This window comes from Podarcis tiliguerta (genome assembly GCF_965153285.1).
Source record: "Podarcis tiliguerta genome assembly, chromosome: 3".
Lineage (NCBI taxonomy): Eukaryota > Metazoa > Chordata > Lepidosauria > Squamata > Lacertidae > Podarcis > Podarcis tiliguerta.
The window spans coordinates 1,853,094-1,878,173 of record NC_139536.1 but is presented as its reverse complement, the minus strand read 5'-3'; the positions used below and the strand labels follow the sequence as shown (position 1 = coordinate 1,878,173).

General features: G+C 48.4%; 1 protein-coding gene and 1 long non-coding RNA gene across 2 annotated transcripts in view; one reads left to right on the top strand and one right to left on the bottom strand.

The window, feature by feature from the left end:
• Positions 1-25,080, top strand: part of CIMIP2C (ciliary microtubule inner protein 2C) — a 30,887-nt gene that overhangs the window by 796 nt on the left and 5,011 nt on the right. The window contains exons 2-3 of the mRNA XM_083432805.1: positions 755-1,028; positions 7,451-7,563. Of these exons, the coding sequence (XP_083288931.1) occupies positions 755-1,028; positions 7,451-7,563 (387 nt within the window). The remainder of the gene's footprint in view (positions 1-754; positions 1,029-7,450; positions 7,564-25,080) is intronic.
• LOC310674053 overlaps positions 11,645-25,080 on the bottom strand; it is a 220,604-nt gene continuing 207,168 nt past the window's right edge. Inside the window, exon 2 of the long non-coding RNA XR_014509361.1 lies at positions 11,645-12,320. This is a non-coding gene — a long non-coding RNA (uncharacterized lncRNA). The remainder of the gene's footprint in view (positions 12,321-25,080) is intronic.

Below are 25,080 nucleotides of genomic sequence, written 5' to 3'. Positions count from 1 at the left end.
AACAAATTTCCTATGGGCTTGCTTCGCAAGACGAAAATGTCTTGCGAGTTCCTGCGGGTTTTTTTCGCTCCCCACCCCCTTTTTCTAAGGCACTAAACTGCTAATAGCCTTTTAGCAGCTAATCCGCTAATCCCTTAAGCCTTTAATAGCCGCTAATAGCTGCTAAACCGCTAATACCGCTAATCCGCTAATCCGCTAATGGGCTTGCTTCACAAGACGAAAAAACCGCAAGACGAAGAGACTCACGGAACGGATTCTTTTTGTCTTGCGAGGCACCACTGTATCTTGGTTAGACCATGGTGCTGATAACGCCAAGGTTGCAGGTTCGATCCCTGTATGGACCAGCTGCATATTCCTGCATTGCAGGGGGTTAGACTAGATGATCCTCAGGGTACCTTCCAACTCTACAGTGCTATGATCTTTTGAGGAGTTCAGCAATTTGGAATATGGGCAACAGTCCCTTCTGGGTGCCCAGCCGTTCTTAGTTTGCCCCTCGTTGCCCCTTCCTTAGGGAGAAAGATATTTTCCCCAGGCTTAAAAATTGCCTGTTATGGCATTGATCCGATTGCCGCACTGGAAGCGGCGCTTTCTTTCGATTCTGCATCATTACTTGTGATTGTTGTGGCGGTGATTGCAAAGCGCTGCGCTTATTAGGACAGCTGGAGAAGTGATTTCTCAAAAAAGAGAGATGATGGCAATTGTTTGGGCTCTTCTTCCCCAGTTTCGCTCACCTTCCACCTTTCCCCCCCTCCAGGTATCGCGGCCATATCCCCAACGTGGCCTTTTCCTTTGGGGATACCTATGGCAACGCCACCATGAAGTACTTCCAAGATTTCCGAAGTGCCGCCATGGAAACCTGCGGCGGGCCCTACAGCAAAGGGGGCCAGTTCCCCACCCTCTTCTCTCCTGACCCCGGCCTGGTGATTGGGGCGAGGGCCAGGGGGTGGGACCGCTGGCTGCACACCCCCAACTACACTCGCTTCAATTTGGATATCAACCGCACAGCGGAACTGAAGGAGTTCTACAAGGTAAGGCAGGAGGTCTGAATTCCCCGTCACCCCATGTGGCCATTGAACCCACACCGGAAACCATAGTATTGTAGGGTTCGGAGGGACCACCATCTAGTCCAACCCTCTGCCGTGCAGGAATCTTTTGCCCAGCGTGGGACTCGAACCCACAGCCCCGAGATTCAGAGTCTCATGCTCTGCTTGTCACAGAGGATTCTGGTTCTTGGTTATGGGGGGCAGATTGCCCAGGCCTTGTGCCCTCCCGTTTCACCCGCAGTGAACTAAGACTGTGCCCTAGAATACACCCCACACCTTTGGCAGGCAAGTCCTCATTTGTGGAAGATTGGCTGTGCCGATCACATATCTCCATGGATTTATTGTTAATTCACGTTTTATACTGCATTTTAAGCTGTTTTTTGTTGCATCAATTAAGTGTTTTAAATTTGTTGTTAGCTGCCCTGAGCCCGGTTTTCTGAACCAGGAAGGGCAGGGTATAAATAAATTATTTATTATTATTATTATTATTATTATTATTATTATTATTATTATACCCCTGATAAGCTTCCCCAGGGTCCCCTGCAAACTCACTTTGCAAATGGCGTGACCAGCTGATCCACTCGACCGCTTAAGAATGGAAGAAGAGCCCCGCTAGATCAGGCCCAGGACCCACCCAGGCCACCATCCTCTTCGCCATTGGCACCCCCTGACTGTGGGCTCATCCACATGTACCTTTTGCCCTGCGCTTTCTAGGCACATGTCTGCGCTTTAAAGATCTGTCTCCAAGCGCTTGTTTGTGTGTGTTTTTGCCCCGGCACCCTCCCAACAAAAACCCGTTCTTTAACGCTGCACTGAAACCAGCAGCAGTTCGGAATTTTCTGCAGGTTGCTGTTTGCTCCAATTCAGCGGCAAAGAGTGGGTTTTCATAGCGAAAACACGGGGGCATTTTTTAAAAAAAGTGTTTTAAAGCGCACACCTGTGGCTAGAGAAACGCAACCCAGAAAGAAGTCCCGCTGAGCCCTCTCTCTTGCTTGTCGCTCCTTGTCGCTTCATGTTTGCAAAGGAATCAACAGCAACAGAAGGGCTGCGTCTTGGCTGTGCAGCGAGGGCGAGGGCGTGTGGGTGGTCCTGGTGGATTTGTGGAAAGTCTGCTGGTGGATCGTGCTGCCTTCTGGAATCCCGGAGCCAGACACACCCCCTCCCTCTCTGCCGTGCCAAACTCAGCTTCATTATCTCTGTCTCTCGAACCCGGAGCAGAGTCTCTTTCTCCTTTCCTCAGCGTTAAGCAAGTCCACGGCAGTTACGCAAGCTATAAATAATCAAGAGTGGGTAGCCAGAATTAATGAGCTGAGAACAGACACTACTTACTCAGATCTTCCTTTTATTTGTTGGAGCTGGTCTGGATAGGTGGGTGGCAAAGTGGATCCAGCCAGGCTGGGCCAGAACCTTATTTCCACACAATTCCACAGTCCAAGTTCCTGCGTAGCCAAGACTTGGACTAGATAACCCCTGGGTCTCCTTGCTACTCTATAATTCCAAGTTCTTCATAAGGCATCGTTTCCAGGCCTTTGACCATTTTGGTTGCCCTCCTCTGGACACGTTCCAGTTTGTCAGTGTCCTTCTTGAACTGTGGTGCCCAGAACTGGACACAGTACTCCAGGTGAGGTCTGACCAGAGCAGAATACAGTGGCACTATTACTTCCCTTGATCTAGATGCTATACTCCTATTGATGCAGCCCAGAATTGCATTGGCTTTTTTAGCTGCCGCGTCACACTGTTGGCTCATGTCAAGTTTGTGGTCAACCAAGACTCCTAGATCCTTTTCACATGTACTGCTCTCAAGCCAGGTGTCACCCATCTTGTATTTGTGCCTCTCATTTTTTTTGCCCAAGTGCAATACTTTACATTTCTCCCTGTTAAAATTCATCTTGTTTGTTTTGGCCCAGTTCTCTAATCTTGGCCCAGTTCTCTAATCTTCTTGGGCACCCCCCCAAAAAAAAAAAAATTAAAGGGAAAAAACACCTAGATGTGCATTTCCAAAATATAAGATAAATTCAACAATTACTTTGATAAAATACATATTTTGTTATGTGCAAGTGGCTTTAGATAACTATTAGGTCCATAAATTACCATATAGCATACAGTGATACCTCTGGTTCCGGAGACCCGTTCGCATCCAGAAGTGAACACAACCCGCGTCTGCGCATGCATGGGTTGCTTTTCGCCGCTTCCGCACATGCGTGTGACGTCATTTTGACAGTCTGCGCATGCGCGAGCGGCGAAACCCGGAAGTAATGCACTCCGTTACTTCCGGGTCGCTGCAGCGCGCAACCCGAAAATTCTTATCCCAAAGCTACTTCAACACAAAAAACAGTGGCAATTTGTTATTGACAAAGGACAGCTGGACATAAAAAAGGGCCCCATTACCTTCAGGAGCTTAGGGCCTCATCCAGCCTCAATCCGGCCCTGCAATCACCCCTCCCTGAGCTGCTGCTTCCCCTTGAAGCGCTTTTGCATATCTATCCTTTGTAGCCGAGACCTGCTTTTCAAGGGTGAAGAAGAAGAAGAAGAGTTTGGATTTGATATCCCGCCTTTCACTCCCTTTAAGGAGTCTCAAAGCGGCTAACATTCTCCTTTCCCTTCCTCCCCCACAACAAACACTCTGTCAGGTGAGTGGGGCTGAGAGACTGTGACTGGCCCAAGGTCACCCAGCAGCTGCATGTGGAGGAGCGGAGACGCGAACCCGGTTACCCAGATTACGTGACTACCGCTCTTAACCACTACACCACACTGGCCCCTTTCTCTTTTCCCTTAACCCCCCCCAACCCTTTTTTTGCAGAATTACAGGTGGTGGACATTGAAAATTCCCATGTCCGTTTTGCCTTTCTGATATACAGGGCCCTCCCGGTGTACTGCTAGGTGTTTGAAGGGGGGAAGCAGGCTGTATGCTGAGCCAGGCCAGCTTCCTGATGAGGTGATTGCCTGGGTGATGGGCCATTAAGGGGAACAAAGGAAAGGCGCTGTGTGCGAGACAGCAAATGGGTGGCCACTTGCAGTTAGTTAGAAGGACAAAGCCAGGGTTCAGAGTTGCACTGGTGAGGGGGAAACAGCAAGTTGGAAAGAGTGTCCAGTATATCTGAAGGAGCGTCTCCACCCCCATCGTTCTGCCCGGAAACTGATATCCAGCGCCGAGGGCCTTCTGGCAGTTCCCTTGCTGTAAGAAGCCAAGTTACAGGGAACCAGGCAGAGGGCCTTCTCGGTGGTGGCTCCCTCCCTGTGGAACGCGCCCCCACCAGATGTCAAGAGAAGAACAACTGCCAGACTTATAAAAGACATCTGAAGGCAGCCCTGTTTAGGGAAGCTTTTAATGTTTCATGCATTACCGTATTTTAATATTTTGTTGGAAGCTGCCCAGAGTGACTGGGGAAGCCCAGCCAGATGGGCGGGGTATAAATTATTATTATTATTATTATTATTATTATTATTATTATTATTATTATTATTTTATTATAGTGTCAGAGTAACGTTTGAATCCAAGGCCTCAGCTATGAGAGAAACAAGACCCTTTTGCAGTGTTAATGCTGTGAGCCCCTCCATCGTAGGCTCAGGTTGTTGTTGTTGTTTAGTCGTTTAGTCGTGTCCACCTCTTCGTGACCCCCTGGACCAGAGCACGCCAGGCACTCCTGTCTTCCACTGCCTCCCGCAGTTTGGTCAAACTCATGCTGGTAGCTTCGAGAACACTGTCCCGCCATCTCGTCCTCCGTCGTCCCCTTCTCTTTGTGCCCTCCATCTTTCCCAGCATCAGGGTCTTTTCCAGGGAGTCTTCTCTTCTCATGAGGTGGCCAGAGTACAGTGGTACCTCAGGTTAAGTACTTAATTCGTTCCGGAGGTCCGTTCTTAACCTGAAACTGTTCCGAACCTGAAGCACCACTTTACCTAATGGGGCCTCCTGCTGCTGCTGCGCCGCTGCTGCACGATTTCTGTTCTCATCCTGAAGCAAAGTTCTTAACCTGAAGCACTATTTCTGGGTTCGCGGAGTCTGTAACCTGAATCGTATGTAGCCTTAGGTACCACTGTATTGGAGCCTCAGCTTCAGGATCTGTCCTTCCAGGGAGCACTCAGGGCTGATTTCCTTCAGAATGGAGAGGTTTGATCTTCTTGCAGTCTATGGGACTCTCAAGAGTCTCCTCAGGTTGTAGTTATGTGCAAATATGAGACAATAGCTGAGCAGGGCTCATTTCTGTCTGCTGAAGCCAAATTCTCAATTGCAGGGGAAGCTTCAAAAGACCGCAGAGGGTGTTTCCAGCAGCCTTTCCCCCCTTTCTTCGAGCAAATCAGAAAACATCTGGTTGTTCCTTTGATTTTTAGTGCATCTGCATGCTCTTGTGTTTTAACGGACTATCTCATTTGTCCGTGACGCGGCGGATTATGCAAAACTGGCTCTGCCTGCGGGAAAAGATGGGGGAGCAGAAAGGAAGCAAGCCTTGCTGTCTAGTTGATGCCCACCTAGCCTAAAAAGAGGACCACCTGTCTGCTCACTGACAGACTACCCTGTGCCACCCATGTCCTGACTGACCACACCACAGGCGCATCGCCCAGGATCACCCATCACAGCCCACCGGTCTTGGATCTGGCTGCCTGGAATAAGCAAAGAAGGATAGAAAAGAGGATTAGACAAATTCATACAGGCTATCAATGGATGTTAGCCATGATGACTGTGCGCTGCCTCCACAGTCGGAGGCAGTCATGCTTCTGAGTAGCAGTTGCTGTAAATTGCAGGAGGAGAAAGGACTCTCCTGTTTGGATCCTGTATGTGGGTTTTCGCAGGAATCTGGCTGGCCACTGCGAGAACAGGGTGCTGGACTAGATCGTCCCCCTGGGACCTGATCCTGCAAGCTCTTCTTAAAGGAAGGAAGGCACAGGACTGATGACAGGCTGTGCGGGATTGCTTCAGATGGCCCAACCAAGAGAGTGTGTCAAGCACTCGGTCCAGTATCCCTGAAGGAGCATCTCCACCCCCATCGTTCAGACCGGACACTGAGGTCCAGTGCCGAGACCCTTCTGGCGGTTTCCTTGCTGCGAGAAGCCAAGTTACAGGGAACCAGGCAGAGGGCCTTCTCGGTGGTGGCACCCACAGTGTGGAACGCCCTCCCACCAGATGTCAAAGAGAACAACAACTACCAGACTTTTCGAAGGCATCTGACGGCAGCCCTCTTTAGGGAAGCTTTTAATGTTTGATGCGTTACTGTATTTTAATGTGTTGGAAGCTGCCCAGAGTGGCTGGGGAAACCCAACCAGATGGGTGGGGTATAAATAATAAATTCTTATTCTTATTCTTATTAGCAAATGCTTGGGCAAGGAAATGGGACCATGCAGTCTCTGCTAGATTTTTATCCCATCTTTCCTCCAAAGAACAGAAAGCAACATTCACTGGTTTATTTTTCCTCCTCTTTTTTATTATGCGTTTTGTATTTGTTATATTGCACTTTAATGTTGTGAACCACCCTGAGATCTATGGATGAAGGGTAGTGGAATAATAATAATAATAATAATAATAATAATAATAATTAATAATTAATAATAATGGCCTCCACCTGTCTTAAATTCTCTCTATAATCCCGCAAGGCAGAATCGGCTGGGAAGCAGTGATTTCCCAAGGCCACTCAGTAGGGAGTTTTGCTTCCCGTTGCAGGGATTTGAACCCGAGTTTCCCTGGTTTTAAGTGCCACGCACCAACCCAGCCTTCCCCAATGCCTGTGCTGTTCAGATGTTTAGGACTACATCTCCCATCAGCCCCAGCCACCACGGTAGCCAGACCCTCCCTGCCTGTGGACTGTCTTGCCAGAGTGGTGCGTGCTCCGATTATCTCTCGGTTGGACTACTGCAATGTGCTCTACGTGGGGCTACCTTTGAAGGTGACCCGGAAACTGCAATTAATCCAGAATGTGGCAGCTAGACTGGTGACTGGGAGTGGCTGCCGGGACCACATAACACCGGTTCTGAGAGATCTGTATTGGCTCCCAGTATGTTTCCGAGCACAATTCAAAGTGTTGGTGTTGACCTTTAAAGCCCTAAATGGCCTCAGTCCTGTTTACCTGAAGGAGCGTCCTCACCTCCATCGTTCAGCCCAGACACTGAGGTCCAGCGCCGAGGGCCTTCTGGCGGTTCCCTCATTGCAAGAAGTGAGGTTACAGGGAACCAGGCAGAGGGTCTTCTTGGTGGTGGCGCCCTCCCTGTGGAACACCCTCCCTTTAGATGTGAAGGAAATAAGCAGCTATCCTATCTTTAAAAGACACCTGAAGGCAGCCCTGTTTAGGGAAGTTTTTAATATTTAACGCTGTATTGTTTTTAACACTTGATTGGGTAAACTCAGCCAGATGGGCGGGGTATAAATAATAAATTATTATTATTATCATCATCATAACCTGTTGGTGTTTCACCTGCAGCTTGCTCAGATGCATCGCGAGCATTACATGGACAAGACCGGGACAGTGCACCGCGTTCCGTATTTCGTGATCCCCGTGAAGGAAAAGGACAAGTACCCTCACCCTCTCGACCTGTGAGTCTAGTGGGCAAGAATCAGGGTGGCTTGGGGAAGCCTCTGTTTACCACCATACGCTCATATAAGGGAACCCTTTTGCGTAGCTCAGGTGATTTCCTTTTGGGGGAAAAAAGGGTGTTCTAGGTTCACATGGGGGACGCGGGTGGCGCTGTGGGTAAAAGCCTCAGCACCTAGGCCTTGCCGATCGAAAGGTCAGCGGTTCGAATCCCCGCGGCGGGGTGCGCTCCCGTTGCTCGGTCCCAGCGCCTGCCAACCTAGCAGTTCGAAAGCACCCCCGGGTGCAAGTAGATAAATAGGGACCGCTTACCAGCGGGAAAGTAAACGGCGTTTCCGTGTGCTGCGCTGGCTCGCCAGATGCGGCTTTGTCACGCTGGCCACGTGACCTGGAAGTGTCTCCGGACAGCGCTGGCCCCCGGCCTCTTAAGTGAGATGGGCGCACAACCCTAGAGTCTGTCAAGACTGGCCCGTACGGGCAGGGGTACCTTCACCTTTACCTTTTAGGTTCACATACAACCTAACTTCCACTGAAACGGAGGATTCTCAGAGGATGTAAACAGCGTCATGGAATTTCTACTCAGTAGCATAGTTAGCAGAGCAAAAACTTAAGCACTTTGCAGGATTTCCCAAAAATAGACCAGAGGCCATTGTATTTCATCCAGCAGAGCTTTACTGCTGCTAAAAGCAAATGAAAATAATGGTCACAAATCCAATACGTTCAGGATTGGCACTGTCCATAAGAAATCCGGTTGCAGCAGACTTAAATTTACAATAACTTATAATAAGTCTAAACCTTAACACTAAGCATACTGTGTACAGAACACCACACCAGAAGGAAGAGAGATCGAGAAAGTGAAACCCAGGCTCTTTCTGGCCTCGCTACAGTGGTACCTGTGGTTGCGAATGGGATTCGTTCCAGAGGCCTGTTCGCAACATGAAAAGAGCGCAACCCGCAGCGGCGTATCTCTGCATGCGCGGGTTGCGACTCGCCGCTTCTGCGCATGCACGTGACGTCATTTTGCGCTTCTGCACATGCGTGAGCGGCGAAACCCGGAAGTAACCCTTTCCGGTACTTACGGGATGTAATCTGAAAGAACGTAACCTGAAGCGAACATAACATGAGGTATGACTGTATTATAGCCAGCATGTCCTTGACAGAAGAGATAGCAGGACCAGTTTAAGGCAGCTGTACTCATCTTCTCGGAAGGAATAACCCAAACGTCAGGAAACCTTCTGCTTGTTTCTTTCACACAGAGAAGCTTCCAGAACCCTCTTGAATCAATTAGATTAAGAAAGATCTCTACACATCAGATCCATACTTTCTGCACTAAGAAATGCAAACCAAGAGATCAACGAAAGCCCGTCAGGGCTGGCCCAGAACCCTGTAGTCTTACTGAACCTCTTTCACAAAAGGATCCTTCCGGCTGAGATCAGCTGGAAGCAGGCACTTCTTACCCCCCGGCACTGCTTAATACACCTGGAAACGTCTGGTTCGAATCCTGCCACCTCTCATGGGAGGAGCCAACGCCTCAAGAGGCTTTCAAGTGTGGGGAGGAAGCCATGGGGGTCCCTATTTTCACTTTGGAAGCGGGGTGTTTTGTTCCGTTTCATTTTTTGCTGTTGTCCATGTTTGGAATGTAATTTTGTTCTTCGTTTCGCCATAGGTCTTGATCCCTCTTACCTCTTTTCAAAAAGCAAAACATCCCACGGCCCACCCTGAATTCTTCCCTCTGATCTCCAGGAAGACCCTCCCCTTCTCCCCACATCTCCTGTCCTCCCTCGAGGTTGCTGCTTAACCCTGGTCTGGATGTCTCCAACGGAGAAAAGGCGGCTTTCCGTCAGTGGTGGATGACGCAACCCGGGGCTTCCCAGAGATGTTTAGCCTTGGAAACCATGGAGGGGCAATGTGTGCACCTGTGTGAGTGTGTGTATGAGAGAGAGGCAGATTAATTAGGAGAAGAGAAGGCTGATAAAAAAAAAATAGTGCATAAAGATTCGCATAGGGGCAGGGGGTCATAGGAGTGCAGCCTGGAACACAGGATCTGTCTGGAGAGAGCTGGCAGGAAATCTGTTCAAGTGGGAGTTAGCTCTTTATTAGCAAGAACATGATCTGACTTGGCTGAGTGACAGGCCTAATGAGCATAGCAGCTCCTCCCTGGTAGGTCTTGCCCCATGGATCAGTTGCCAAGACTGAAAGTCCCTGTCCTCTCCAGGGTTTCCCCCCAAGCAATCGGAGGCTGTGCTTGCGTGAAGCTGACTTCTCCGCCCTCTTCATACCGCTTCTGGTTCTGGGAGAGAAGCAGGAAGGAGAGCCTGTCGCAGCAGGAGGGGGAGAGCCCCGCGACTCTTCACCAGCCTGACTCATCTCTGCTTCTCGGCCTCCCTCTTCTGCTTCATCTTCTGCCTCTGATTCCGGACTTCTGTCTGCCACAGACTCTCCCAGCTCACTAAGCTCTGTTGCCTCTCCAGCTTCCAACACCTCCTCTTCCAGGCTTCTCCTTCTCCCTCTAACCACCCATCATTTCCCAGCTGATTCCTCCAACCATTCCTCTGCATCCAACCAGTCCATGACAGAATCATAGAATTGTAGAGTTGGAAGGGACCTTCAGGGGCCATATAGTCCAACCCCCTGCAATGCAGGAATCGCAACCAAAGGATCCATATGAAGCCACGTTACTCTCAGCTGGGCCATCAGCTCAGCTACATCTTAGCTCCTCTGACAGGCAGCAGACCTCCAGGGTCTCAGTCAGGGCAAAATCTCTCCTAAGCCCTTTGGGGCCTTCTGCATGTACAGCAGGTGTCCTGTCCCTGAGCTGAGATCCTTTCCCTCTGCATCTCGCGCCACTTATTCAGGCGTCATGATCCGGGCTCACAGACCTAGAATAACTCCATCCTCTTGGTTCTGTGCACACAATCATTGAAGCAGAATGGGATTCCCCTTTCGCCAAAGCAATGAACTGAAACAGAGAAATCCCGCCTCTCACCTTGTGCTTAAAAGGTGTTAATGGACGGCGCTGTGGTCTAAACCACAGAGCCTAGGACTTGCCGATCAGAAGGTGGGCGGGAAGAGTGCACCCAGTTATTCTTTCCGCAGTCTTTACAACCCTGAACAGCATTGTTTTTTCTCTGGCTGTGCAGCTCCCAAACCACACACACAGACCATAAGTTAATACACTCTCCACAGTGCAATGGTAAAATGCCATCAACAGGTCCTTTGAGAGATTGTTTTTCCAGAGGACTCTCAGACTAGAGGACCTTTGGGGGTCCCTTCCAACTCTACCATTCTAAGATCAGACTAGCCCTGCAGCTGGATCAGACCAAAGGCCCATCTGGTCCAGCATTCTCTTCCCCACGGTGGCCGAGCAAACGCCTCCGGTTGCCACAAACAAGACATGCTCACAGGAGCACACTCCCGCTTTTGTTTCCCAGAAACTGATCTTCATTTAGCCCTTGTGACCAGAGGCCACCAAAAGCCTCTAGCCAATTCCTCCAGGAATCAGTCTAATTCCCCTTCAATGGTATCCGAGTCTGTGGTCCATGGTCGCATCCCACACCCTCCAACGTTTTTCTCTGATGAAAATAGGGACGTCCTAAGCAAAAGCGATGCGGGTGGCGCTGCGGGTTAAACCACAAGCCTAGGACTTGCCGATCAGAAGGTCGGCAGTTCGAATCCCTGCGACGGGGTGAGCTCCCGTTGCTCGGTCCCTGCTCCTGCCAACCTAGCAGTTTGAAAGCACGTCAAATTGCAAGTAGATAAATAGGTACCGCTCTGGCGGGAAGGTAAACGGCATTTCCGTGCACTGCTCTGGTTTGCCAGAAGCGGCTTAGTCCTGCTGGCCACAAGATCCGGAAGCTGAACGCTGGCTCCCACGGCCAATAAAGCGAGATGAGCGCCGCAACCCCAGAGTCATCCGCGACTGGACCTAATGGTTAGGGGTCCCCTTTACCTTTAACCCACCTTACTTGATTTAAGTAGGTGGCTTTTTAGATTAAAACAGGCCGGTTCATAGGTTCTAGCTCAGCTCTCTCAACACACAATGCTGCCTTTCCTGAAAAACTTTCTGTTACTTAATTTTATTCACACACACACACACACCATTCAAATGCCCCCCACATTTAATCCCTTGAGTTCAGAGGGTGATGCATCTGTGGTTCTGGCGCTTGCCCAGGGTCCGTGTTTCCTTTGGAATGAGGCACAGCAGAGACTGTAGGATATATAATTATTTCCCGCTTGGACTACTGCAATGCGCTTTACGTGGGGCTACCTTTGAAGGTGACCCGGAAACTGCAATTAATCCAGAATGTGGCAGCTAGACTGGTGACTGGGAACGTCCCCCGAGACCATATAACAACAGTCTTGAAAGACCTACATTGGCTCCCAGTATGTTTCTGAGCACAATTCAAAATGTTGGTGCTGACCTTTAAAGCCCTAAATGGCCTCGGTCCTGTATACCTGAAGGAGCGTCTCCACCCCCATTGTTCTGCCCGGAAACTGAGGTCCAGCTCCGAAGGCCTTCTGGCGGTTCCCTCCCTGCGAGAAGCAAAGCTACAGGGAACCAGGCAGAGGGTCTTCTCGGTGGTGGCACCTGCCCTGTGGAACGCCCTCCCACCAGATGTCAAAGAGATAAACAACTACTTGACATTTAGAAGACATCTGAAGGCAGCCCTGTTTAGGGAAGTTTTTAATGTGTGACATTTTAATGTATTTTTAATCTTTGTTGGAAGCTGCCCAGAGTGGTTGGGAAGACCCAGCCAGTCTCTCTTGGTTTGCAGCCTGGTGCTTTGCTTCTCGCTCACATCACTTCAGACCCTCTGCTCTCAACTCTGGCTTGGTCTTTCCAGTGGCTTCACCCATTTGCCATCTCTCATAGAGCCCCTTCCTTTGTTCCTCTTAATGGCCCATCATCTCACCGGGAAGCTAGCTTGACTAGGAATCAGAAGGGAGCCTAGGCTTTCAGCCTAACCCCCTGCCCATAACACTGTGGATCTGGGAGTCCCGCACTTTCTCATCTTGCTTCTGTTTGCAGCAGGGAACAGGGTCTTCTCTCCTCCACACAATCAACTTCGTTTTGCTTCTAGGCCACCCCTAGAAAATGTAGTTCGGCTCTCAGCTGTGTGTTGTGCTCGAATGCATCATTCAAAGGCAGCATTTACGGTTTTTATTGCAATTGTATCTTTGTAATTCGTTGTGAATGTAATCTGATTAAAATTACGGTGTGGTTTTGTTGTACCCACTGGGAGTGGGCGGGCGAACAGTTGTAGGAGAACAGCCGTAGGTGGTGTGCAGGTCTTTTGAGCTAGCAAGCAAAGATTCCCTGGTCGATATGAAGAAATGTCCACGTCTCTTTGATGAGGCTTCTTGCTCTCAGGACACTCTCCTCATTTGTATTTGTTGTTCATTCCTCTCTGAGACGATAGTCTGTTTCCTGAACTCTCATGCATGTCATTTTCATTCATAACCTGAAGCTGATTCATGTAAGTCTAAAGGAATTACAAAAGCCTGTTTAAAAATCCATTCCCCCTCCTGCCCCTGGTTTATCTCCTTGCACTGCTTTGAATAAAGCTCACCAGCCTTTGCCAGCAACACCTTCCATATTTCTGTGTGTCCTTATTTAAGGAGGGTGGCCTGAAAAGACCGGGGGGGGGGGGGCGATCCTGCACAAACAGCAAAACAAGCAGTGAAGACCTCTGGCCTTGGCACTTGCCCTGAGCCTACGGCGTTCTCCATGTGCTAAATGCTCTGCAAAGTTGGCCTTTGTCCTCCAAGATGCTGTGCACTTCTTCACTCAGCGTGTAGTGGAACAGTGGAACTCTCTGCCACAGGAGACAGTGATGGCCACTGTTATGTACTGAGTTGAATAGGATCCAAAATGCAGCAGTCTGATTGGTCCTAGAACAATAGGATTCAGAATGCAGCAGTCTGATTGGTCCTAGAACAATAGGATCCAAAATGCAGCAGTCTGATTGCTCCTAGAAGAATAGGATTCAGAATGCAGCAGTATAATTGGTCTGCAGGAGCCACCCAATCCAGCTCCAGGTGGAAGTGAATCCGCAACCTGATTGGCCTACAGGAGAATCCTGGAATTAGCCAATCACGTGGGGCCCATTGTGTAAATAATGTATATAAAGCAGACATTCTGGGGGAACTTCCTTTTTTTAAAAAAATATATAATATTTTTTATTAGGGTTTCTACATAAAAGGAAAAACAAAAGAAAAATACAAAAAAAAAACAACAAAAACAACAACACAGAAAAAACAAAAATAAAAACAATTCCATTTTCATAATATTCCTTGCATTTACTTGTTTCCCAGACTTCCCCACACCTCCCCTCACTGTATTCCAGTACAAATATTTAATCAGCAAATCCCTTCCCTCTATCTTAACTTAATCTTTATCTTAATATCTTAATGTGTCCTAATTTTTTCTTAATATCTTAATATGTTAAACCTTTTAATTTTCCACCTTTTAACCTTCAAATTTTCCATACTCCTTCACCACTTTGTTGCTAATAACCTTTTAACCTCAATCCGATGTCATTCTAACATTCATTAATCTTATAATATCTCTGTAAATAGTCTTTAAATTTCTTCCAATCTTCTTCCACCGTCTCTTCTCCCTGGTCTCTGATTCTGCCAGTCATTTTTGCCAGTTCCATGTAGTCCATCACCTTCATCTGCCATTCTTCCAGAGTGGGTAGTTCTTGTGTCTTCCAATACTGCGCAATAAGTATTCTTGCTGCTGTTGTGGCATACATAAAGAAAGTTCTATCCTTCTTTAGCACCCGTTGGCCGACCATGCCCAAGAGAAAGGCCTCTGGTTTCTTCGGGAAGGTGTATTTAAACACCTTTTTCATTTCATTATAGATCATTTCCCAGAAGGTCTTAATCCTTGGGCACGTCCACCAAAGGTGAAAGAATGTACCTTCAGTTTCTTTACATTTCCAACATTTATTATCGGGCAAATGATAGATTTTTGCTAGCTTGACTGGTGTCATGTACCACCTGTATATCATTTTCATAATATTCTCTCTTAAGGCATTACATGCCGTAAATTTCATACCAGTGGTCCATAACTGTTCCCAGTCAGCCATCATTATGTTATGTCCGACATCTTGTGCCCATTTAATCATAGCAGATTTTACTGTTTCATCCTGAGTATTCCATTTCAACAGCAAGGTATACATTCTTGACAAACATTCTGGGGGAACTTCCATTCCTCACTACTATGAGCTGAATAATTAAGATTGCCGGAAGAAATATCAACAACCTCAGATATGCAGATGACACAACCTTGATGGCAGAAAGTAAGGAGGAATTAAAGAACCTTTTAATGAGGGTGAAAGAGGAGAGCGCAAAATATGGTCTGAAGCTCAACATCAAAAAAAACGAAGATCATGGCCACTGGGCCCATCACCTCCTGGCAAATAGAAGGGCAAGAAATGGAGGCAGTGAGAGATTTTACTTTCTTGGGCTCCATGATCACTGGAGATGGTGACAGCAGCCACGAAATTAAAAGACGCCTGCTTCTTGGGAGGAAAGCAATGGCAAACCTAGACAGCGTCTTAAAAAGCAGAGACATCACCTTGCCAATGAAGGCCTGTATAGTTCAAGCTCTGGTTTGCCCATTAGTGATGTATGGAAGTGAGAGCTGGACCATCAAGAAGGCTGATCACCGAAGAATTGATGCTTTTGAATTATGGTGCTGGAGGAGACTCTTGAGAGTCCCATGGACTGCAAGAAGATCCAACCTCTCCATTCTGAAGGAAATCAGCCCTGAGTGCTCACTGGAAGGACAGATCCTGAAGCTGAGGCTCCAATACTTTGGTCACCTCATGAGAAGAGAAGACTCCCTGGAAAAGACCCTGATGTTGGGAAAGATGGAGGGCACAAGAAGAAGGGGACGACAGAGGATGAGATGGTTGGACAGTGTTCTCGAAGCTACAAACATGAGTCTGACCAAACTGTGGGAGGCAGTGGAAGACACGAGTGCCTGGCGTGCTCTGGTCCAGGGGGTCACGAAGAGTCAGACACGACTAAACGACTCAACAACAACAACAATGAGCTGAATAAAGAGCAGGAAATCCACTCTCGACTCCGCGTGTATTTCAGCCACCAACTTAGATGGCTTTAGAGGAGCATTAGGCAAATCCATGGAGGAGGAGAGGGCTACCAATGGCTACTACCTTTGATGGCTCTGCTCTGCCTCCACAGTTGCAGACAGCAATGCTTCTGAATCTCAGTTAATAATAATAATAACAATAAAAATCATTTATACCCTGCCCTCCCCAGCCAAGACTGGGCCCAGGGCGGCTAACACCAGATATAAAACAATTGATTGAAATACAACTTAAAAAACAAGATTAAAATAGAACATTAAAATGCAGCCACATTTCAGCAGAAACTCATAATCTTTTTGGGGGATGAAAACGTCAAGTCTTCACCAAGGCTAACTATCCAGACTGGTCCTACATGGGCCAGAAAAAAGCCAGGGAAGTCCCCAAGTAGGAGTTCCATCACAGAAGGAGAAAGGGAAAAAGAAAGCGATTGCTACGCGCCCCTGGCGCTATGTCCCGTTGCCGGCGCAGCTTTGCAAGGTTGTTTTCCCTGCATCAGCATCGGAGGGTGGGAAGGAGGGAGGTTCAGCGGGCTGTCTGGTTATCAATTTTATTCCATAAAGCTGAACAGCTATGGTAACAACAAGCACCCCCCCCAAAAAAGCTGAATAGCAATGGTGCCCTCCCCCCAAAAAAGCTCAACAACAGCTCACTCTCCCCTCCCAAAAAAGCTCAACAGCAATGGGCAGTGACAATGGATAGATCACCGCCAGTTTTATTATACTGGGAGCAGATCGCAGTCGCTAGAGAGTTGGACGTGCCTGATCTAGTCCAACCCTTGCAATGCAGGACTATGCAGCTGTCTCACACAGGGAGGGCAACCAAAATGGTCAAAGGCCTGGAAACGATGCCTTATGAGGAACGGCTAAGGGAGCTGGGTATGTTTAGCCTGGAGAAGAGGAGGTTAAGGGGTGATATGATAGCCATGTTCAAATATATAAAAGGATGTCGCATAGAGGAGGGAGGAAGGTTGTTTTCTGCTGCTCCAGAGAAGCGGACACGGAGCAATGGATCCAAACTACAAGAAAGAAGATTCCACCTAAACATTAGGAAGAACTTCCTGACAGTAAGAGCTGTTCGACAGTGGAATTTGCTGCCAAGGAGTGTGGTGGAGCCTCCTTCTTTGGAGGTCTTTAAGCAGAGGCTTGACAACCATATGTCAGGAGTGCTCTGATGGTGTTTCCTGCTTGGCAGGGGGTTGGACTCGATGGCCCTTGTGGTCTCTTCCAACTCTATGATTCTATGATTCTATGATCGAACCTGCAACCTTGCCATTATCGGCACCACACTCTATCCAGCTGAGCTCTCCAGGTGCCACTTGTCAGAATACAAGTGACTGTGCCAAGTGCACTTGGCGTCAAGTGTCGGGGAGGCCTGCTGAGTTGAAGGCCCCCTCTTCAGCAAATAAAGGCAAGCAGCCGAGGCCTCTGAGTCAGGTGCACTTATGGAAGATGGAGTGGGTGCTTCTCATCGCTGTCGGTGCCTTGCTGTGCAGCAGGTCAGCTCTGAGTGTTCCAGGACCCGCCCTTGGCAAACACCTGCGCCCTTCACTGACCGGCGCATGGCTTTCTGTACTTTGTGCTCCGACACCAAAGCCTTTGGCCCAGCAGATGGCGGGCAGGGGTCTCTCTCGGCTTTGGATAGGCAAAAGGGGAAAGCTTCGTAGCCCAGGGCTTGCGGGTTGGCAGGGATGTTGGCATGTGTCCGGGAGACGGGGGCATTGGGCAGTCCCCCAGCTGGCTCCAGCCACCAGCCGGCGGTCGGGCGAACTTCGGTTCCCAGTACAGCATCACTCAGCAACACAAGCTGAACATTAGGAAGAACTTCCTGACAGTAAGAGCTGTTTGACAGTGGAATTTGCTGCCAAGGAGTGTGGTGGAGTCTCCTTCTTTGGAGGTCTTTAAGCAGAGGCTTGACAACCATATGTCAGGGGTGCTCTGACGGTGTTTCCTGCTTGGCAGGGGGTTGGACTCGATGGCCCTTGTGGTCTCTTCCAACTCTATGATTCTATGATTCTATGATTCTAAGCCTCAGAGACGTTTAGAGAATTGGCACGCTCTAATCAGCAGAGGGAGTAACTTCTCACAACGAAAGTGGTCCATAAAAAAGGCTGATCGCCGAAGAACTAACTGATGCTTTTGAATTCTGGTGCTGGGGGAGACTCTTGAGAGTCCCATGGACTGCAAGAAGATCAAACCTATCCATTCTGAAGGAAATCAGCCCTGAGTGCTCACTGGAAGGACAGATCGTGAAGCTGAGGCTCCAATACTTTGGCCACCTCATGAGAAGAGAAGACTCCCTGGAAAAGACCCTGGTACTGGGAAAGATGGAGGGCACAGGGAGAAGGGGACGAGAGAGGATGAGATGGTGGGACAGTGTTCTCGAAGCTTCCAGCATGAGTTTGACCAAACTGTGGGAGGCAGTAGAAGACAGGAGGGCCTGGCGTGCTCTGGTCCAGGGGGCCACAAAGAGGCAGACACAACTAAACAACAATCAGCAGAGTGAATAAATAGCAGAGTGAATAAATCTTCTCACAACGGAAGTGGCAGACAGAGACATGATGTTAGCATTATTTACAGGCGTTTATTCATCATAGTTCAGGAACAAAGGAAAAGCATGTCTTCTTCCCTTCGTGTCCAGCAAAACAGCAATACAGCAAAAGCAATATACAAACGGAAGTTCCCAGCAAGCCTGTGCTGGAGGTAAACAGGCATGTGACACACAACAGTCATGCCTGTTCCTTTTAAGGTGGAACGGAACTATATCCTAACAGAAACAAAGCCTATTGCCTCAGGTGCAAGGAGAGGGTTATTGCAGTGCAATGACAAAGGTTAAGAATATCAGAAAAGTCCTGCTGGATCAGGCCAGAGGGAGCCCACCTAGTCCAGCCTACTGTTCTCACAGTGGCCAGGCAGATGCCCCAAAGCAGGAAACCCAAAAGAAGGATTCGAGCATTTCCCAGCAAGTGGCTGCCTCTGACTTTGGAGGCAAAGCAGAGCCATTGTGGCCAGGAGCCATTGAAAGCTTTCTCCTCCATGAATTTGTCCTCTTTGAAAGCCATGCAGGTTGGTGGCCATCACTCCCTCTTGAAGCAGGGAGTTCCATAGGCTATGTGTTGCGTGAAGAAGTCCTTCAATTTACCCATTCTCAGTTTCCCAACATTCAGCTTCACGAGTTCCCATGCTAGGAGAGAGGGAGGAAAAACCTCTCTGGGTTGTTAATCTGACCGAGGATTGTCCACCTGGACCCTGAGATCATCTTCTGAGGCCCTTCTTCGTGTGCCTCTTCCACGATAGGTCCAGAGGGTGGCAAAAATGCTCCTCTCCAATCAGGCCTTTGGCTGGTTGACATCTGGTGCCCTTTTATATGTGTTGGTTTCTTCCTGTTCTTATTTCTTATCATGTATTTTTGTGTTTTCTATATCATAATTTTATGTCGTGAACGGCCCTGAGATCTACGGGTCTTTGGCGGCATGCAGATTTGATAAATCATTAAATAAGAATAGCAACTTTATTTTCTGGCACCGCTCCTGTGGCAGCTGCTGGGGGAAACTGAGCAGGGTTCGCTTGCCTCGCTGCTCTGTTGCCACGTTTCTGCCACACAACTGTTGAAGGTATAACAAAACCCTCCCGGACAAAAGCACTGGCAATCCTGAACCGAACAGCTGTGCCAAAATAGCAGACTGGCAGGATGAGAGCACGATGTGCCAGTGACACAACCATTCCTGCTTTTAACATCCCTACAAAAATTGCCTATTTTATGTGCCTGTCTGGGAGAGCTAAGTGGCGCATTCAGTATTGCCAGTCAGCCTGCCGTTGCAAAGCGACCTCTCTGGGGCAGGCTGGCATTACTCATGAATGATCGGCTCTCCGAAACATTTTCTAGGGCACGCTGCTCTGCCAGAGAACATAGGTTACCCTTGTGGATTTGTGCTGGCAGGAAACGAGCTGCGTGTTTTTGGGTCTCCGTAATCTGGAGAGGGCAGCGTTTCTTGGGCTTCCGCGGCCGATAGACGTAGCTGTTGTTTTGCCTGCTGTCTTGGGGCGAGGAGATGTGTTCCTCTCGAATGGCAGGCGAGCAAAAGAGGGAAGGGAACATCAACCCTGTAGTTGGGTGAGGCCAATGGGGGCCCACCCAGCCCAGCATCCTGTCTCACTCCTGCCAGTCAGATGCCTCTGGGAAACCCACAAACAGATTGTGAACAGAAGAGCAGACCTCTCCCCTCCTGTGGTTTCCAGTAAGGGGGTTTCAGAAGCACTGCTGCCTCTGACTTTGCAGACAGAGCAGAGCAATCATGGTTTGTTGTTGTTGTTGTTTAGTCATGTCTGACTCTACATGACCCCCTGGACCAGAGCACACCAGGCACTCCTGTCTTCCACTGCCTCCCGCAATTTGGTCAAACTCATCCTGGTAGCTTCTGTTTGTTCTGCTCTAGGGAAGAGGGCAAATAGAAGGGGAAGAAATTGAGGCAGTGAGAGATTTTACTTTCTTGGGCTCCATGATCACTGCAGATGGTGACAGCAGCCACGAAATTAAAAGACGCCTGCTTCTTGGGAGAAAAGCAATGACAAACCTAGACAGCATCTTAAAAATCAGAAACAACACCTTGCCAACAAAGGTCCGTATAGTTCAAGCTCTGGTTTTCCCTGTAGTGATGTATGGAAGTGAGAGCTGGACCATAAAGAAGGCTGATCGCCGAAGAATGGATGCTTTTGAAGAAGATCCAACCTCTCTGAAGGAAATCAGCCCTGAGTGCTCACTGGAAGGACGGATCCTGAAGCTGAGGCTCCAAGACTTTGGCCACCTCATGAGAAGAGAAGACTCCCTGGAAAAGACCCTGATGCTGGGAAAGATGGAGGGCACAAGGAGAAGGGGACGACAGAGGACGAGATAGTTGGACAGTGTTCTTGAAGCTGCCATCATGAGTTTTACCAAACTGTGGGAGGCAGTGGAAGATGGGAGGGCCTGGCGTGCTCTGGCCAGGGGGTCACGAAGAGGCGGAGACGATTAAGTAACTAAACAGGGAGGAGAGCGCCTTTTGAGTTTATTTGTGTGAGTCTTCCAGTGCTGGCTTTGACCACAACGCTTTTCCCTGTGGCCACTGCTGTGAGAATGACTTCTGGATGCGACCTGCCGATTTGCACTCTGAACCGTCTTGTGCTTCGTGACTGCCCTCTGGTGGCTCAGCATGGCAGTTCCACCACACTGTGTCCTCGAGCTTTTCTGGAAAAAATAGGGGCTGGTGGACACCAGATGGGCAGAAGGCATTTATTAGTGCGCAGTTATGTGTGCCTAGTGACCAGCCCCTGTGGGAGGGGCAGCATTGATGCTCCAGCGTGGCTTTGCTTCAGCCACCGACTGGTGACGCACAGATCCTGCACATATCACAGAGAATGGCGCATGGGATGAGAGTAGGTAGCAATATTATTTTATAATTAGGGTGGTAGTTTTGGATTCTGTGCCCCACCCTTCTGTCCGTTATTGTTGAAGGGTGAGCTGTAGATAGTTTTAATTAATTACTTAACCCTTTAAACAGGGCCCATCCGTCCAGGCTCCCTTCCTCGGTCACATTGCCTTAGGATCATAAGAAGTTGCTTTATACCGGGTCCGGCTGTTGGTCCGTCAAACTCAATATTGTCTACACTGACTGGCAGCTGCTGTTGCCATCTGTCTGTCTTGCAAAACCATGGAGGGAACCCTGAAGTCAAACGGCTGGCAGATACTCCCGCCTGCAATCGCTGCCCATCAGATGGGGCTCATTCACCTGGGAAAAGCAGCCCATGCAGGAGAAGGGAAACTCTTATCCTAAACCTCTGCTGCCTTGTGGGATATCTTTGGGAGGAAGGAAGGCTCAGGTGGAAACCCTACAGCAAGGGATGTCCAACCGGTTGACCGCGATCGGGAGGTTTGAGTCGATTGCGGGCTCTTTTACCTTTTACCTTTGCGGGGGGGCGGGAGAGGATCCTGCCCTGCTCCCTCAGCCCGTCCTCCATTCGCACTGTTAACGCAGAAATCTGAGGGCTCCCTTGGACAAAAAACAAGGACACCAGCCAGGAATACCAGAGCAAAAGAGCAGCCAGGAGGCTTGGTCTTGATTGAAGACTGTGGCGACAGGACTCCCACCTGCCACCAGGTGGAACAAGATGGAAGCCCAGAACAAAAGGGAACCCAAACTTTTATTAGCTGCTCATCCCCATGTTACACCCCCCCCAAACTACATCATGGTTGCATCATGAAAGGGGAAGTCTGGTGGCAGTCATCTGAGCATCCTGGACCCTGCCCCATGGTTCCCCTTGCCCTCCACCAAACACCCATCAAGTGGAACAAAAGAGATATTTACATTTCCCTGTTTCCCAGCCAAGTTCATCACACCCTTTTGTCTTCATCTGGGTTTGTTATTTCTGGAATGGCTACCTGTCTGGCACTCAGGTATCAGGATGGCAGGAATTGTCACTCAGGCAGAGGGGCTGCTGAGTAGCTGAGCTCACAGGTCTAGATGAATTTCTGAAGTTTTCCCAGTGAGCCAGTACATAGAGACATTTAACAGTGAATTCTTACATTTGGTATTGCGCAACAGAGGCCCCTTGGATTGGTAGGAAGAAACTGTGATGAAGTGTTTTGTGGGGACAAGTCACAAAAGTCACAAAAAGGATTGTGCTGATTTTGGTAGTGGGCTGCATGTGCTTGATATCTGCTGGAGGGGCAACCCCCCCCCCCCAACCTAGACATAAATTCCTGCAACAGTGCATGATCATTAGAACGGAATACGTAGTTTTCACTGTGAGGCTGTTTGTTCCCTGATCGTTCTTTTGGTGAGAGCGACTCATTCCTTTTCTCCCTAAAGAAAGCTCAACATTTTATCTTTTTTTTTGGGGGGGGGGTTGATTTTTTTTATTCAAAGTTATAATAAAACATATTATCCAAAAAACATATCCTTATTTCCCCCCCCCCATTTTTCCTCCCCCACCTCACCCCCCCCCTGACTTCCCTCAGTTCCAGTCTTTGGTTTCTCCAATAATGCTATTTTCCGCATATTACAGAGTTGTATAGATCCTCAAACTGTTTAGCTGATTATTATCAGTAAAAAAATTGTGGATGTTTATTCAAAACCTGCCAAGGAGTCCAGTTCGCTTTGTTGCGTCTTCAGATACTTTGTGAAAGGTTCCCATTCATCTTTAAAGTCACAGTTATCCTTGTCCCGTAACCTATATGTCAATTTTGCCAGTTCTGCATAGTACATCAATTTTTCTTGCCATGATTCTTAAGTTGGGGTTTCTTCAGTCATCCATCCCTGTGCTATTAGAACTCTCACGACCGTTGTCGCATACATGAAGATGTTTTTCACCTTTCTGGGAAGGTCTTTCCCTACAGTCCCTAACAAAAATGCTTCAGGTTTTTAAACAAATGTTAAATGGAACATTTTTTCAATTCGTTGTATATCCTTTTCCAAAATTTTTAAATTACATTACAATCCCACCACATATGAAATGTCCCCTCCTTTTCCTTACACTTCCAACATATGAACTAGTTTTGTACATTTTCCCTGACTTCACTGGTGTTGTGTACCATCTGTACATCATCTTCATGTAATTCTCCTTCAATAGGGAACAATCTGTAAATTTTAAATGTTTTCCATAACTTTTTCCAATCTTTCTTCCATCATAATGTTATGACCTACATCTTGTGCCCATTTAATCAGAACTGATTTTACCTCTTCATCTTTCGTCTCCCCGCTGTGAGGCTGTTCCCTTATTGACTTATTCCTTTTTCCCTTAAAGAAAGCTCGACATTTTACACAAAAAAAAGCTCAACAACTTTGACCTGATCACTGCCAGATTCTTTTCCCATGAGTAGATCGCAGTGTCTCGGGAGTTGGACGCCCCTGCCCTACAGAAATCTGGAGTGGAGTCCCTAAGGCGGTTGGATGGTGCCTTGTACGCCTCCTTTCGGCAATTCCTGCAGCCCAGCCGGGGCCAGACATCTTGCTCTGCTTTCCTTTGGAGCACATCAGCCAGGCTGAGGGGAGGGGCGTCTTGCCATCTGGGCAGCCCAAGACCTCCATGCATGCTGCCCAGGCTTGCACCCGGGGAAGTCACTTTGGTGCTGCAACTGCAGCAAAAACAACACGGGAGACAGCAGCTGCGAGTTAACGTTCTCTGCAGCCACAGCAGGCGCTGTGATTATCTAGCAGTTTAACTCCTTGGATCGCACTCTGTTGTCTCTCGAGACAGATGGACGGCGTATAAATAATAAAATTATTCTTATTCTTATTATTATTAACAAAATGTCCCAGCTATGCTCTGCAACCTCTCCACTGGCCAGGTTCCACAGAGGGTCTGTCTGCAGGCTATATCTTGTGTCCTTGCACTGTCCTTTCTCCCACCCGCAGAGGCAAATGCTGACCCTTTTTCTCCACTCTTTTTCTCTAAAAACGAAAAAAAAGTCTCCTCTGAGCCAGAAGCATTCATGCACAAATTCAGGTTCTGAAAAGCAATTTTCAGGAAAGCAAGACAGATCAGAAAGGCAGCCCCAAACAGTTGTGGCTGTAGGTTTGGATCTATAAGACAAGAGATTGGAATTAAAGGGGCCTGCCTGGGTCCATTTAATTCCATCTGGAAGACGTGGTCAGAGCTGGGAAGAGGCAAGACATGCGGATCAATAGCAGATGAGCGAAGCAAAGGGAAAGGTAGAAGGTGTTTGTTTTTCTCTGGCTGGTGAAATGTGAGCTGATCTTAGGAAATTCGGCTTGTCTGTTTTGTTTATTGGATTGCGTTTGTATTTTGCTTCTTGTTTGGCAAACAGGAAAGAGGGAGAAATTCGGCCCAGTTCACATTTTAACGTGATCCTACCTGTTCCATGCTTTCCAAAACAAGACATGTCCCCAAGATACAGCCATCCTCTGACATTTCCATTCTCCAGCCAAGATAATTTTATAATAATAATACTAATACTACTACTACTACTACTACTACTACTAATAATAATAATAAAGACAGGAGTGCCTGGCATGCTCTGGTCCATGGGGTCACGAAGAGTCAGACACGACTGAACGACTAAACAACAACAACAACAACAACAACAATAATTTATTTATTTATTTATACTCCGCCCATCTGGCTGGGTTTCCCCAGCCACTCTGGGCGGCTTCCAACAGAATATTAAAATCCAATAGTCTATTAAACATTAAAAGCTTCCCTAAACAGGGCTGCCTTCAGATGCCTTCTAAAAGTCTGGTAGTTGTTCTTCTCTTTGACATCTGGTGGGAGGGCGTTCCACAGGGTGGGCGCCACCACTGAGAAGGCCCTCTGCCTGGTTCCCTGTAACTTGGCTTCTCGCAGGGAGGGAACCACCAGAAGGCCCTCAGTGTCTGGGCAGAACAATGGGGGTGGAGATGCTCCTTCA